The sequence below is a fragment of the Gorilla gorilla genome, chromosome 4 (assembly GCF_029281585.2).
Source record: "Gorilla gorilla gorilla isolate KB3781 chromosome 4, NHGRI_mGorGor1-v2.1_pri, whole genome shotgun sequence".
Classification (NCBI taxonomy): domain Eukaryota; kingdom Metazoa; phylum Chordata; class Mammalia; order Primates; family Hominidae; genus Gorilla; species Gorilla gorilla.
This window is the reverse complement of record NC_073228.2, coordinates 58056845-58073754: the sequence shown is the minus strand read 5'-3', so window position 1 is coordinate 58073754 and position 16910 is coordinate 58056845. Positions and strand designations below refer to the sequence as shown.

At 36.9% G+C, this 16910-nt stretch overlaps 1 protein-coding gene across 8 annotated transcripts in view; it reads right to left on the bottom strand.

Moving 5' to 3' along the window:
• CCT6B (chaperonin containing TCP1 subunit 6B) overlaps positions 1-16910 on the bottom strand; it is a 46297-nt gene that overhangs the window by 18296 nt on the left and 11091 nt on the right. For 3 of the 8 annotated variants that reach the window (XM_055388486.2, XM_004041928.5, XM_055388488.2), the window contains 5 exons: positions 9320-9430; positions 9008-9167; positions 7069-7151; positions 6158-6254; positions 5724-5871 (listed from right to left, as the gene is read on the bottom strand). In XM_055388486.2, coding sequence (XP_055244461.2) covers positions 5724-5871; positions 6158-6254; positions 7069-7151; positions 9008-9167; positions 9320-9430 — 599 coding nt within the window. Of the gene's footprint in view, positions 1-5723; positions 5872-6157; positions 6255-7068; positions 7152-8412; positions 8561-9007; positions 9168-9319; positions 9431-16910 lie in introns of all 8 variants that reach the window. The other 5 variants (XM_055388484.2, XM_055388483.2, XM_055388481.2 and 2 more) reach the window with 3 other exon arrangements.

The window sequence follows — 16910 nt, the reverse complement described above, 5'->3', positions numbered from 1 at the left end:
TGCTCAAAGAGTTGTTTACCCACCAGATGATTACATCATTACCTCCCATTCACATTTTTTAAAAGTTCCTTGTTAAATACAGAATATACTCAAAAGAATATTTATATGTATAAGATATAAAGAATAAATGCACAAATAAACAAATGTATCCATGTACCTACCACCCAGCTTAAGAAACAGATTACTAGAACCTTTGAAAACTTCCCTGATCCCATTCCCTGTGAAAACACAACATATCAAAATTTTAGCATCCCTAAAGCAGTACTTAAAGAGAAATTTATATCACGAAACACCTATATTAGGAACGAAGAAAGTTCTCAAACTAATGACCCCAGCTTCCACCTTAAGAAACTAGAAAAGGACAGGGTCTGGTGGCTCGCTCCTATAATCCCAGCACTTTGGGAGGCCAAGGCAGGTAGATCACTTGAGCCCAGAAATTCAAGACCAGCCTGGGCAACACAGTGAGACCCCATCTCTACAAAAAACACAACAATTAGCCAGGTTTGGTGGCACACACTTGTAATCCCAGCTACTTAGGAGGCTAAGGTGGGAGGACTGCCTGAGCCTGGGAAGTCAAGGCTGCAGTGAGCCGTGACCATGCCACTGCACTCCAGCCTAGGCGACAGATCGAGACTCTGTTTCAAAAAGAAAAAAAAAAAAAAAAACTAAAAAAGGAAGCACAAATGAAACCTAATATAAGCAAAAGAAAGGAAACAATTAGGATGAAAGTGGAAATTAATCAAATGACAAATGTCAGAAATGAGAAAATTTATATCACTACAGATTCTACAGATATTAAAAAGAATAACAAATGAATATTATGATCGACTTTATGACAATAAAGTTGAAACTGTAGATCAGAAGTTAGTAAACTTTCTGCAAAAGGCCAGTTAATATTTTTCAGGCCATACCATTTCTTTTCCAACTATTCAACTCTGCCACTGTAACACAAAAATAGCCACAGACAATATATAGACAAATGAGTATGGCCACATTCCAACAAAACTTTATTTACCAAAACAGGCAGCAAATCAGATTTAGCTCATAGATAGTAGTTGATGATCCTAACTTAGATGAAGTGGACAAATTCTTGAAAGACTACAAACCACTAAAGCTCACTCAAAAAAAACAAAACCTTTATAGCCCTACGTCTACTAAAAAAATTGAATGTGTCATTAAAAGCTTTCCCACAAAGAAAACTCCAGGCTCAGATGGCTTTATTGACAGTCTACCAAACATTTAAGAAAGAAATAATACAAATAATACCAATTCTCCACAACAACTTAACACTTTCAGAAATTTGAACAAGAAGAAAAACTTTCCAATTCACTCTATGAGTACAGCATTGTTCTAACACCGAAAAAGATAAAAGCATTACAAGAAAAAATATACACAGACCAATACCCCTTATGAATACAGATGTAAAAATTCTTAACAAAATTTTAGCCAATTAAATCAAATAATACATAAAAAGGAGAATACACATAGTACCATTATTCACAATAGCCAAAAGGTAAATGCAACACGTTTCCAATAATAGACAAATAAAATGTGGTATATACATACAATAGAATATTATTCAATGGTAAAAAGGAAGGAAATTCTGGCACATGCTACAACATGAATGAACCTTGATGACACTATGCAAAGTGAAATAAGCCAGACAAAGGACAAAAACTGTATGATTCCAATTATATGAGATACATAGAGTAAACTCATAGAGACAGAAAGTAGAATGGTGGTTACCCAGGGCTGGGGAGGTGGGTAGGGAATGGAGAGATATTGTTTAATGGGTTCAGAGTTTCAGTTTTGCAAGGAAAAAAAGTTCTGGAGATGGGTGGTGATAATGGTTAGACAACATTGTGAATGCACTTACTAACACTAAACTGTACACTTAAAAATTGTTAAACTGTAAATTTTATGTTATGTATATTTATCACAATTTAAAAAATAATTTTAAAAAAATGTAATCCATTAATTTTTTAAAAAGTAAAATGCATTATAACTAAGTATGGTTTATCCCAAGAATGTAAGGTTTGACATTTGAATCAATCAATGTAATTTACTGTACGAGAAAACTAAACGAGGGCTGGGTGCAGTGGCTCAGGCTTGTAATCCCAGACCTTTCGGAGGCCAAGGCAAGCAGATCACCTGAGGTCAGGAGTTCGAGACCAGCCAGGCCAACATGGTGAAACTCCATCTCTACTGAAACATACCAAAATTACCCTGGCATGGTGGTGCATGCCTGTAATCCCACCTACTCAGGAGGCTGATGTAGGAGATTTGCTTGAACCTGGGAAGCAGAGGTTGCAGTGAGCCAGGATTGCGCCATGGCACTCCAGCCTGGGCAACGAAGTGAGACTCCATCTCAAAAGAAAAAAAAAAAAAATCATATGATCATCTCAATAGATGCACAAGAAGCATTTGGCATTTATTCTCATGTGTGTGTGTGTGTGTGTGTGTGTGTGTGTGTGTGTGTGTGTTTTGACAAAAAACAACAACAACAAAAAGTTTTACTCTTGTCGCCCAGGCTAAAGTCCAGTGGCATGATCTCGGCTCACTACAACCTCCACCTCCCAGGTTCAAGCAATTCTCCTGCCTCAGCCTCATGAGAAGCTGAGATTGCAGGTGCCTGCCACCATGCCCAGCTAATTTTTGTATTTTTAGTAGAGACAGTTTCACCATGTTGGCCAAGCTGGTCTCGAACTCCTGACCTCAGGTGATCCATGCACATCGGCCTCCCAAAATGCTGGAATTACAGGCGTGAGCCACCGCAACCAGCCTGGCATTTATTCTTGATTAAAAACTGTCAGCAAACTAGGTGCAGAAGGGAGAACTTCCTCAACCTGATAAAAACCTATAGCAACATCATACATAATGGAGAAAGACTGAATGCTTTCCCCCTAAGATCAGCGATGAGGAAAGGATGTCCATTCTCATTATTTCTAGTCAACATTATACTGGAGGTTCTGGCCCATGAAATAAGGGAGAAAATTTTAAAATATCCATATTGAAAAGCAAAAAGTATAACTGTATAGCAGACAATGTAATCACTTATATAGATAATTCAATGAAGCCTATAAGAAAGCTAATTGTGATTTAGCAAGGTTGCAGAATTCAAGATCAATGTACAAAAATAAAATATATTTCTATATATTAGCAACTAACAATCAGAAATGGAAATTTTAAAAATAGCATATACAATAGCAACAAAATACATAAAATATATAGAGATAAATATGGAAAAAAGTATGTGAGGCTCATATACTAAGATCTATGAAATATTGCTGAGACAAATTCAAGAAGACTCAAATAGATAAGATGATATTCATGAGTTAGAAGGCTCATTATTAAAATATCAACTATCTCCAAATTGGTCTACAGATTTAATAAAATTCCAATCAAGCAGGGTGTAATGGCTCACACCTGTAATCCACGCACTTTGGGAGGCCAAGGCGGGAGGATCGCTTGAGCCCAGGAGTTTGAGACCAGCCTGGGTAACAACATAATGAGACGTTGTCTCTACAGAAAATAAAAAAAAATTAACCAGGCATGGTAGTGCATGCTTGTGGTTCCAGCTACTTGGGAAGCTAAGGTGGGAGAGTCACTTGAGCTCAGCAGGTCAAGTCTGCAGTGAGCCATGATCACACCACTGCACTCCAGCCTGAGTGACAGAGTAAGATCCTTTCTAAAAAAAAAAGTTCTTATCAAAATCCCAGCAGCAGTCTTTTTGGTAGAAATTGACAAGCTGATTCTAAAATTCATATGGAAGTTATATGGAAATGCCAAAGACTTAGAATGACCAAAATAACTTAAAAAAAAAGAGAGTTAACAATACTGATTTCAAGATTTATTATAAAGCTACAGTCGTCAGGACAGTATGATATTAACATTAAAATAGACAAATGCATCAGTAGGACAGAAAAAAGAGCACAGAAATAGAACCACACAAATATGAAAAACTGATTTTTTATACACGAGAAAAGGCAATTCGGTGGTGAAAGTAAAGTCTTTTCAGCAAATAAGACTAAAACAATCTGATACCTTTATATGAAAAAAATGAACTTGTATCCATACTTGCACCATATACAAAAATTAACTTAAAATGAATCACAGACCTAAACGTAAAACATAAGACTGTAACACTTTTAGAGGAAAATCTTTATGACCCTAGGTTAGGTAAAGATTTTTCAGATACCACACCAAAAGCATAATCCATGACAGAATAAAAATAATAAATTAGACTTCATCAAAATTAAGAACTTCTCTTTGAAAGGCACTGTTAATAATAAAATAAGCCACAGAGGAGAAAAATTTGCCAATTATATATCTGAAAAAGCACTTGTACCCAAATTATATACAAAGAACTCTCAAACTCAACAATAGTATACTAACACAAATTTTTTCTTTTCTTTTCTTTTCTTTTCTTTTCTTTTCTTTTTTTTTCTGGAAACAGGGTCTCGCTCTGACGCCCAGGCTGGAGTGCAGTGGTGTGATCATAGCTCACTGTAACCTCAGACTCTTGGGACTCAAGTGATATTCCTGCCTCAGCCTCCTAAGCAGCTGGAACTACAGGTACAGGCCACCACGCCTGGCTATTTGTGTGTGTGTGTGTAGAGGCATGGTCTTGCTATGTTGCCCAGGCTGGTTTCCAACTCCTGGGCTCAAGCAATCCTCCCATCTTGGCCTCCCAAAGTGCTGGAATTACAGGTGAGAGCCACTGTGCATGGCCAACAATCCAATTTTTTAAAAGGGCAAAAGATTTAAACAGAAAATTCACCAAAGATATACGAAGGGCAAATAAACACATTAAAAGATGCTCAACATGGGCTGAATGTGGTGGCTCGTGCCTACAAATCCCAGCACTCTGGGAGGCTGAGGGGGGAAAACTGCTTGAGGCCAGGAGTTCAAGACCAGCCTGGGCAACATAGACAGAACTCATCTCTACAAAAAAAAATTAAAAATTAGCCAGGTGTGGTGGCATGCACCTATCATCCAGCTGAGGTGGGAGGATCACTTGAGCACAGGAGTTTGAGGCTGCAGTGAGCCATGATTGTGCCACTGCACTCTAGCCTGGGTGACAGAGCAAGACCCTGTCTCGAGAAAAATATATATATGTGAGGTTTGCAGCCAGGCGCAGTGGCTCATGCCAGTAATCCTAGCACTTTGGGAGGCCAAGGCAAGTGGATCCCTTGAGCCCAGGAGTTCAGGACCAACCTTGGCAACATGGTGAAACCTCATCTCTACCAAAAATACAAAAATTAGCCAGTTTCAAAACCTGGTCTCAAAAGAAATAAATAGATTAAATAGATTAATAATAAAAATAAAATTTAAAAAGATTTAAAGGCCAGGCATGGTGGCTCACACCTGTAATTTCAGCTCTTTGGGAGGCCAAGAAGGGCAGATCGCTTGAGCCCAGGAGTTCGAGACCAGCCTGGCCAACATGGCGAAACCCCATCTCTACTAAAAATACAAAAAATTAGCCAGGTGTGGTGGTGTGTGCCTGTAATCCCAGCTACTTGGGAGGCTGAGGCAGAAGAATCACTTGAACCTGGGAGGCAGAAGTTGCAGTGGGCTGAGATCGCACCACTGCACTAAAGCCTGGGCAACAGAGCAAGACTCTAAAAATATACATATATACATACATAGGTGTGTGTGTGTATATATATACATATATACACACATATACATGAGGTTCATATCAATCACAAGAAAGAGCTTACCATCTTCAATGGCATTTTTGATAGCATGAAGTCCATCTCTTATGGCATCCTTGACTTGTGTGAGAGTATGCTTATTTGGTCCTTTAACCAACAAGGTAACAGAGCAAGGGTTAACACATTCCTCAATAAAAGTGAACTTTTCTTCACCCTAAAGGGTGGCACAAAAATATGTAACTTTAATATTTGATGTCATTATAAAATCAACAATTTATACTAGAATACAATCTTCATTTGAATTTTTCTTATCAAGCATAACTAAGGGAGTTAAGTTATATCTGAACTCTTAACAAACATTTAGGTAAATAAACTGTAAAATCTGTTCTGTGAATTAGATCTCAAAACACAAAACATGAAATAAAAGGTCAAGTAGTATTTTTCTTTAAAAAAGGGGGCTTAGTATTCACTTTATAACCACTGTTCATAGAAATACTCACTAATGTATACTCATACACAAGACCAGCATGTCCCAAGCAATCTACGGTGAGATCTTCAAAAGAATTCACGGCCATTCCACCACAAGCAAGAGAGAGTCTGAAATTACATATATGTCACCATAGCTTGATTATGGAGAACATTAATACTAATTTCTTAGAGGAGAGAAGATATCTAATGCAGAAGACTGTATTGTTACTGTATTGTATTGTTTTGGGTTTTTAATTGACTAATAAAATTGTCTATATTTATCGAGTACAACATGATGATGTTTTTAAATATGTATACACTGTGGAATGGCTAAATTGAGCTAATTAACATACATATTGCCTATGTGAGGCTTGATTTAGCCATTTGTGTGATAAGAACACTTAAAATCTACTCTCAGCATTTTTCAAGAATGCATTCTCGGGTGGGTTTGCAAAAGATTTTTTAAAAAAACAATATATTGTTATTAACTACAGTTGCCATGTTGGACAATAGATCTCTTGAATTTATTCCTCCTAACTAACTGAAATTTTGTATCCTTTGACCCACATATTCCCAGTGCCCCTCCCCTCCCACTGCCCCAGCCTGGTAACCGCCATTCTACTATCTACTTCTATGAGTTCAACTTTTTTAGATTCCATATATAAAAGTGAGATCATGCTGTATTATGTTGTATTGTTTTGTTTTTAAAATCTGTTTTAAAAAGATAAAAACTTTCCTTATACTTCAACAAAGTTCTGCAGTAGGTTAACAACCTTGCTTTTTGACAGTTCAATTATTTACTGAAACTAAAAACAAAATTTGGATTTTTTTATGCCACTGTTTTGTTCAACAACATTTACACATAAGCTAAAAGGAAAACACATGGGATAGTTTCCATTTACTCTGTTAAAAACTTAGGATATATAATTATCTGCAAGCTTACCTTTCCATATTTCTTCTTTTTGCTCTGCGAAGAGCTACTATTCCATGTTTTGCAAGAGAATCTAAGGAAAAGGGATCAATTCCCTATAATCAAATTAACATAAAAATTATAAACATGTTTTAAACCAGTATTTCTCAAACCTTTTGGTCTCAGCACCACTTTACTCTCTTAAAAATGATTAAGCACCCAAAAAGCTTTTGTTTATGTAAGCTCTATCTATAATATTTGTATTATAAAAACTGAGAAATTTTTAAAATATTTATTAATTCATTTAAATAATAAGCCCATTTTATGTTAATACACATAACATTTTAAATGAAAATTTACTACACTTTTGAAAACAAAAATATATATAGTGAGCTAGCAGTGGCATTACTTTACATTTTTGCAAATCTCTTCAATGTTTATCTTCATAGAAAACAAATGGATTCTCATATCTCATTCAGTATTCAATTTGGAATGATATGTTATTTTGGTTCAAGTTTATGAAGAAAATCTGGCCCCACACAGATAAATATTGTAAATGGAGTAATATTTTAATAGGCTTTTCAGATAATTATAGAAATTCTTCGATACTATACCAAAACTCAGTAAGTAATAGTTTCTCAAAGGTTAGTTTCACTATGGAACCATAGCAATGAACTTTTCATACTATCTCACATTAAAACACATTGGTGTAACTTGTACACTGAATGGATTATTTATCCATGTATGATTTTATAAAAATCATGCATTTTTAGTCATGTAGATAGCATCAGTTCACTGAGTTAGGCAAAGTTTCCACATGTTGACACATTTCACATATAAAATGTTGTGTTATACATGTAGAAACTGTGTCATGCTATGCATGTGGAAACTTTGCCTATCTCAGTGAACAAAAACTCACATTTGTTGATATCACTACTATTATCAGGAAAGTCTTTTAAGTATTGGAAAGCTGTCAAGTTCACATGGCAGATACAAGTTTTCTGAAATTCTAATTTTTTAGAAAAGTTCAAATGTTACTGACAACAAATACTGTCAGTTGTTTTAAGTCACAGAATTTCTTCATTCATTTTTGAGAGAAATCTACCAAATACCCATATCTAGATAACCACAGTTTGTCTGTCAGTCATTCTTCCAGGTAAAAGTGGCATTCCATGAAAAAGTGGCTAGTTTACCTTGCAATTCAAACAATTACACAAGTGCTCTCCTTCAAGACAACCATCATATTTTGGTATGCAATAGAAGAGCTTTGAAGTTCCTAGCCCCACAATCCCAACACTTTGGGAGGCCAAGCCAAGAGGATCACTTAAGACCAGCCTGCACAACATGGTAATACCCAGCCTCTACGAAAAAACTTACAAATTAGCCAGGCATGGTGATGCACACCTGTAGTCCTGGCTACTTGGGAAGCTGAGGTGGAAAGATCACTTGGGCCTAGGAGGTCAACGCTGTAGTGAGCTATGATGGTGCCACCCAAGCACTCCAGCTTGGGTGACAGAACAAGACCCTGTCTCAAAAGAAAAAAAAAAACAGTGCTTTGTGCATACTTCATATTTTGTCACACATAATAATAAAAGGATGCATATTTAAGAATCAAAATTTAATAAATTAATAAGTTTTACCACTTCATCAAGACACTCTTAAATGATACTGCCCTTTTTTTTTCACTGTAAGTGTGCAGTGGTATAGCAATAAAGAATGCGATGACTACTAGTATAGTTTGGTGCTACTTCTTTGACTTGTACTAAGGTGCCAGCAGTTTTACAGATTGCTTTTGCAGCATAATTGCAAATGTCAACACAATGTAAAAGGTGTAATTATTATTATGAAAATAGTTTTTGACCTCACAGACTCTCTGAAAAAGTCTTAGGGATTCTTAGGGGTCCACAGACCACACTTCAAGAAATGCTTAAGAACATTTACAAATAACTAAAATCTAAACTTTCTTTCTCACCTTTTGATTAATGACGACAAATCCTTTATTTGACTGAGCACAGACTTTGTCCTTCAGGTCTATTATTTTTTGTACTCTATCTTCAATAAATTTTCTTTCAGCTTTTACCGATTTCTCTTTCTCTTCTGCAGTCTTATAAAAGAAACCAGAGTTCACCTCTCTAAAAGATTAATAAAAACCAGCTAGTAAAGGCAGGAGGAAAAAGGAAAAAAGATAGAAGTAGTCTACACCAAACATCTGGAAGGAAAAAGAGATTTTAAAACACCTTTAGAAAAAAAATTTCAAAAGTTATAAAGAGAAAGTAACACGTACGTTTTTTCATATTCCAGTGAAACGTTGCAAATAAGGATAAATGCATCTTCTACTCGCTTCTTCATATCTGGATGACGGGCACCATGATCCAAAACTAATCCTTGGATCAACCTATTAAAAATATTAATGTTTCTTACTTTGAATATATACTCTAAAATTTGGTATAAAATTATCATTATACTATTAAAGTTACATCAATACTTCCAGGACACACATCGTTTCCTTGTACCAATTTTAACAGTTTTTGGTGTTTTTGTTTTTTGTTTTCAGAGATGGGGGTCTTGCTATGATGTCCAGGCTGGCCACGAACTCCTGGGCTCAAGCAATCCTCCTGCCTCAGCCTCCCAAGTAGCTGGGACTAAAGGAGTGCACCACCTCACCCACCTCCTTGCATTGACTTTAAACCTAACATATAATTAGTAAAATTAGGAAAGAGAATCTACTTTAACATAGTGTGACTATGAAGTCACAATAAAAAGTCAAGCCAGAATTATTTTCTAAGTTATGTGATTCAAAAATATGACACAGCTTATCAAGTAATGAAAGGTATGTATACAATGAGTTTCTTAGGAACATTTATTCAAAATGATTATATGGAACAACTAAAAATTGTTAACCTAAATGTCCAACAATAGGGTATTATTCAGCAAATAATGACCCAACTATTTGTTGGTTATAAAAAGTATGTAATAACATGGAAAAATATTTATAGGGCTAGCTGATAAGCATAGAATGACAAATTGCATATGAAGCTGACTATAACTGTTCTTTTTAACAACAAACAAGGAAGGGGAACATCACACACCGGGGCCTGTTGTGGGTTGGGGGAAGTGGGGAGGGATAGCATTAGGAGATATACCTAATGTTAAATGATGAGTTAATGGGTGCAGCACACCAACATGGCACAAGTATACATATGTAACAAACCTGCACGTTGTGCACATGTACTCTAAAACTTAAAGTATAATAAAAAATATAAATAAATAAATAAATTTTGTCAAAAAAACAACTTGGCATTAAAAAGAAAAAAAATGGGAGGGACCTAAGAGTAGGGGTTATGCCTGGGTAGTAGGAATATAGATGATTTGGAAAGGAGGTGTTTCTTCCTGTTTTCCAAATAATCTTTCAAGAGTCAATATTTTTATAACTTTATAAAATTCATTTACAAAACATTTAGGGGATGGAATTTCTACTTATGAATCCTTTATAACTAATTTTTGTTACATATTTTTAAACTATTTTAGTTCAACATAATTATAAGGAAGTTTTCAAAATTTTACTTTAACTAGATTACTCCACCTCTTAACAGAATGTAAACATATCTAGAAACAATAACACTATGTTCAACATTCCTCACTTTTCAAGACTCCTTCACTTTCCTCCCTCCCTACTGTCAGCAAATGACATTGTTTCTTTGAGAAAATAGAAACATTGTCCCATTACTACCTCTACCAATCCACTTGCACTTGACCCTGAACCTCCTACTACTATGAATGAGCTGTCCATGTTCCTCTCTATGGGTAGCCTCTCTACTTGTGTACTGGATTCCATTTCCCTCTCTGTTCTTGCACTGTCCCCTAGGCCCCTATATCAATTCTTCTCACCTAAAGAACCATCCTTACCAGCATACAAACTTGCAGTAACAATTCCTATCATTAATACAAAAAATCCTTCTCCCTCAGCCCCATTCCCATATTCCCTTCTAGCTACTGCCCCATTTCTCTGTTCTCCTTCATAACTACACTTCTCTCAGTTACCATTCTCTCTTGAGCCACCTTCAATCTGACTTTTATTTCCACCTCTTTATTCAATCAGCTCTCATTAAAGCCACTAAAAAAGTAAATGTTTTCCAGCCAGGCGCGGTGGCTCACGCCTGTAATCCCAGCACTTTGGGAGGCCGAGGCAGGCGGATCATGAGGTCAGGAGATCGAGACCATCCTGGTTAACACGGTGAAACCCCATCTCTACTAAAAATACAAAAAATTAGCCGGGCCTGGTGGCAGGCACCTGTAGTCCCAGCTGCTTGGGAAGCTGAGGCAGGAGAATGGCGTAAGCCCAGAAGGCAGAGCTTGCAGTGAGCCGCGATCGCGCCACTGGACTCCAGCCTGGGCGACAGAGCAAGACTCCGTCTCAAAAAAGAAAAAAAAAAGTAAATGTTTTCCACATATAACAATCAACTCTCAGTTCACGGCAATGTACTCAAACTTTCAGCAGCATATGACACAGCTGATTATTGTCTCCTTGAAATACTTTCTTCCTTTGGCTTCTGGGACACCACTCTCCCTTGGCTTTAATGCCTCCTTGACTGCCCCCTTCTCACTCCCTTTTGCTGAATCCACCTCATCTTCTCAAACTCTAAACATCCAAGTTCCCAGGGATCATGCTTTAAACTTCCTTTACTATATTCACTTCCCAGATGGTCTCATTAACTCATGGCTTTAAGTCATTTATACACTAATGATTCTCAAATACATACTTCTAGTGCAGACCTCTATTCTGAATTCGAGACACATCTCTCCAAATTCCTATTCAACATCTCCACATGGATGCCTAATAGGCATCTCAAACATAACATTCCCAAACTGAACTCTTGATTTATCTCCCCAAATCTGCTCCTCCTAGTCTTCTCCATCTCAAGAAACAGCACCTCCACTTTTCCTGCTGATCATGAAAAAGCCCAAGAGATATCTCTGACCGCTCTGTTTCTGTCATGTCCTATGTTGAACCCTCAACAAATCCTATTGCCCTTTCCTTCTAAGTACATCCTAATCCAAACCATTTTCATTTCTCACTTGTACTATACCAACATTCCTAACTGGTCTCTGGTTTCTGCCCTTGGCCCTCTTTTACCTCCCAATCAGCCGTTTTGTGTGTATTCCCCACACAAAAACCACAGATAACCTTCTGAAGTATAAATCAAGAACTTGTTATCCTCAGCAATAGTAGGCTAACTGAGATCAGTCCTACTATCAAAAACAACTAAACATGCTGGCTTAAAAGCAAAAAAACCTTAGCAACATTGAAGAGCTATAAGATAGTACATAATCACAAGGCCAAAACTGAAATAAAACAGAAACTCCAACAGGTAAGTAGAGAACTGCAGGAACAGTAGGTTCTTTTATCTTAAAGTCATTTGACAATCCAGGCAAATCTGAACTTTGGTTTCAATGTCTTCACAATGAGAAGAAAACAGAATTAAAAGCACAGAGCTCATCCAAGGTGGAGTGTTTACAGGAGACCCTCTTCACATTAAGTTGGAACCACAAAGGGCTACATACTCAGGATTATCCAGAAGGAAGAGCTAGAAATAATCAGCCCTCACATGGACTTACAGTCGGAATTCATATCAAATGGATATTCCCAAAAACCTAAGCTGTGAATTTAATTTAAATTAGTCCCTAGGGAGGCAACAAATGCAAATCCTCTCTGCAGAAAGGCAGCTTCATTCTAGGTCTCAAATTATTTCTACCAATACGTTTTTCAAGCACAATGAATGGCACATATGAACACAAAGAATGATGAGTGAGAACCACTAAAATATAATAAACACCAGAAAGGGACAAGTCAAAACTTTAGATATTATAATTATCAAACATGAACATATTAAACATATGTTTAAAGAAAGAAAAAAGAGCAAGTTTGGAAAGATTTGCAAGGAATAGAACACCATAAAAGGTAACGTGGCAGATTTAAGAAAGAACCAAATAGAACTTCTATAAATAGTAAATAAGGATATCCACACATATCCACACAGATATAAAAAATTCAAGAAAACAACAGACATACATCCATATGTCTAATAAAAGAATATTACAATGTTTACAGCAGCACTATTAATAATGGGCAAAAAATGCAAACTACCTAAATGCCAATGAACAGCAGAATGAATAAACTGTGGTATATTAACACAAGAAAATACTAAATAGCAAAGAGAATGACCAATCTACTAACCACACAAAAATACAAATGAGTCTCACAAACAATGCTAAATGAAAAAGGTCAGAAACAAAGAGTACCCACTTTATGATTCCTTATACAAGTACAAAACATATAACAATCTATGCCACAGAAATTCAGACTACTCTAGAAGAAATATGGCTGAAAGGAAGCGAAAGAGGGGCTTTTAAGGTACTAGCAGTACTGTTTCTTGTGAGAGTGCTGATTACACAGATATATTTGGAAAATTAATCAAGTCATATTGCTATGATAGTTGCATTTTTCAGTGTGTGTTACACTTCATTAGAAAGTTTATTTTTAAATCAAGGGATTGGTTTTAAAGTAGAGGAGACATTGTTTAAGAGAAAATTAGCAAACAACAAAATATATCACTAGAAATTATCCAGAATGCAACACGAAAGACAGCAAGACAAAAAGTACATAAAAAACTAAATTAAGAACATCAAGCATACATTTAACTGGAGAAGAAGAAGGGATGAACGAAAGAAATGTTTAAACAGATAATGGATGGAAATTTTCCAGAATCAGATAAACGATAGCACTCAAAAAGCCAGAAAATGCCAACCAGAATAAACAAAAAGAAATCCATACCTAGCTACATCATAGTAAAAGTATATAACACCAAAGACAAAGAGAAATATCTTAAAATCACCTACGTAAATAAAGGACTCATGGCTATAAAGGACTCATGGCTAATTTCTGTACAGCAATAATGAAAGCTAGAAAGCAACAGAACAATATCTTCAATCAGCTGAAAGAAACTAACTGCCAACCTAGTAAACACACAATGAAAGTATCAAAGAATAAAGATAAAGGCATTTTCAGGCAAAGAAAAACTGAAAGTATGCCTCCAACAAACTATCACTAAGGAAAATCTACAGGATGAACTTTAGGCAGAAGAAAAGCAATCCCAAATGGAAGGCTGAGATGCAAAAAGCTACACAGATGGCTAGGCACGGTGGCTCACACCTGTAATCCCAGCACTTTGGGAGGCCAAGGGAGGTGGATTGCTTGATGTCAGGAGTTCAAAACCAGCCGGGCCAACATGGTGAAACCACGTCTCTACTAAAATACAAAAAATTAGATGGGTGTGGTGGTACACGCCTGTAGTCCCAGCTACTCGGAAGGCTGAGGGAATCACTTGAACCTGGGAAGCGGAAGTTGCAGTGAGCCGAGATCAAGCCACTGCACTCCAGCCTGGTGACAGAGTGACACTCCGTCTCAAAAAAAAAAAAAAGAAAAAGAAGTAAGGCTAAGTAGAAAGTATAAAACAAGATGGCAAACTTTTTAATTTGCTTTTTTTATTGTAATAGCTTTTTGGGGAACAGGTGGTGTTTGGTTACATGACTAAGTTCTTTAGTGGTGATTTCTTAGATTTCGGTGCACCCATCACCCAAGCAGTGTACACTCTACCCAATGTGTAGTCTTTTATCCCTCATCCTCCTCCCACCCTTCCCCCCGGGGTCCCCAAAGTCCACTGTTAAGATGGTAAATTTTAAATCAAATATATCCATAACTGTATTAAATATAAAGGATTAAATGCTCCTGTTAATAAACAGTATCAGATTTAATATTTTAATCTACCTATATGACACAAAAAATCATGTAAAGAGAGAAAGACTGAAAGTAAAAACATACACAAAGATATGACAGGCAAATACTAATTAAAAGAAAACTGGGCCGGGCACAGTGGCTCATGCCTGTAATCCCAGCACTTTGGGAGGCCGAGGAGGGTGGATCACTTGAGGTCAGGAGATTGAGACCAGCCTGACCAACATGGTGAAACCCCATCTCTACTAAAAATACAAAATTAGCTGAATGTTGCGGCACATGCCCGCAATACCAGCTACTTGGGAGGCTAAGGCAGGCGAATCACTTGAACCCAGGAGGCAGAGATTGCAGTGAGCCAAGATCACGCCATTGCACTCCAGCCTGGGTAACAAGAGTGAAACTCCATCTCAAAAAAAAAAAAAAAAAAACTGGATGGACCTGGCATGGTGGCTCATTCTGTTCTGTAATCACAGCACTTTGGGAGGCCAAGCAGGTGGATCCCTCCAGCTCAGGAATTTGAAACCAGCCTGGGCAACATGGCAAAACCCTGTCTTGACAAAAAATATAAAAATTAGCCAGACATGGTGGCGCATATCTGTAGTCTCAAGAGGCTAAGGTGGGAGGATCACTTGAGCCCAGGTGGTCAAGGCTGCAGTGAGCTGTAATTGTGCCACTGCCCTCTAGCCTGGGTGACAGAGCAAGACCCTGTCTCAGAAAAAAAAAGAAAGGAATGGAAAGGAAGGGAAGGGGGAGGGGAGGGGAGGGGAAGGGAGGGGAGGGAAGGGAAAAGAAAAGAAAAGAGAAAAGAAAAGGAGAAAAGCATAGAAAAGAAAAGGAGAAAATCATAGAAAAGAAAAGAAAAGGCCGAACACGGTGGCTCATGCCTACAATCCCAGCACTTTGGGAGGCAGAGGTGGGCGGATCGCCTGAGGTCGGGAGTTCAAGACCAGCCGGACCAACATGGAGAAACCCCATCTCTACTAAAAAAAAATACAAAATTAGCTGGGCACGATGGCGCATGCCTATAGTCCCAGCTACTAGGGAGGCCAAGGCAGAAGAATTGCTTGAACCCGGGAGGCAGAGGTTGCGGTGAGTCAAGATCACACCATTGCACTACAGCCTAGGCAACAAGAGAGAAACACCATCTCAAAAAAAAAAAAAGAAAGGAAACGAAAGGGAGGGAGGGAAGAAGGAAGGAGGAAGGGAGGGAGGGAAAGGAAGGAAGGAAGGCAGGAAGGAAGGAAGCTAGCTAGCTGGTACAACAGCTTTTAACATGTAAAGATTTTTTAAATATAATTATCAATATCAGATAAATTATACTTTTAAAGACATTACTAGAAAAAAGTCACTTCATATCAGTACAAAAGTTCAATGCACCAGAAAATATGTAAGTTTAAAAACTATGCATCTAAAAAGATTGTCTCAAGATATATAAAGCAAAACTCTCAAAACTAAAGTAAAATATAAACAGGTACAAAATAATATTGAAAGATATTTATACATTTCACTCAGTAATTGACAGAATAAGCAGTCAAAACATCAATAAGGATATAGAAGTTCTGAACAACAGGATTAACAGGATACCTTGATCTTAACGGACATGTATATAAAATTGTACCTACCAACTGCAGCATACATTCTTTTCAAGTACATGAAACATTAACGTAACAAAAGCTGACTATACACTGAGCCATAAAGCAAGTGTCAACAAATTTCAAAGGAGCAAAAATCTCATAGAGCATATTCTCTGACCACAATGTAATTAAGCTAGGTATCAGTAATAAGATAACTAAAATTTCCCCACGTTAAGAAACACACTTCTAGTTGAAATTAGAAAATATTTTAAACTGAATAAAAATCATAAGATTACATATCAAAACTTGAAGGATGCAGCTGAAAAGTACTTCGAGAAAAACTTAAGGTCTTAAGTACTGTATTCAAAAGCAGGAAACTGAAAATTAATAACCTAAGTAGCTATCACAATAAAACAGAAGCAGCAAAAAAGTCCCCACAAAATTCCAAAAAAGTAAATTAAATAATAAAGAGAAAGACACTGTGAAACGAAAACAAACCTCTGGGAAAA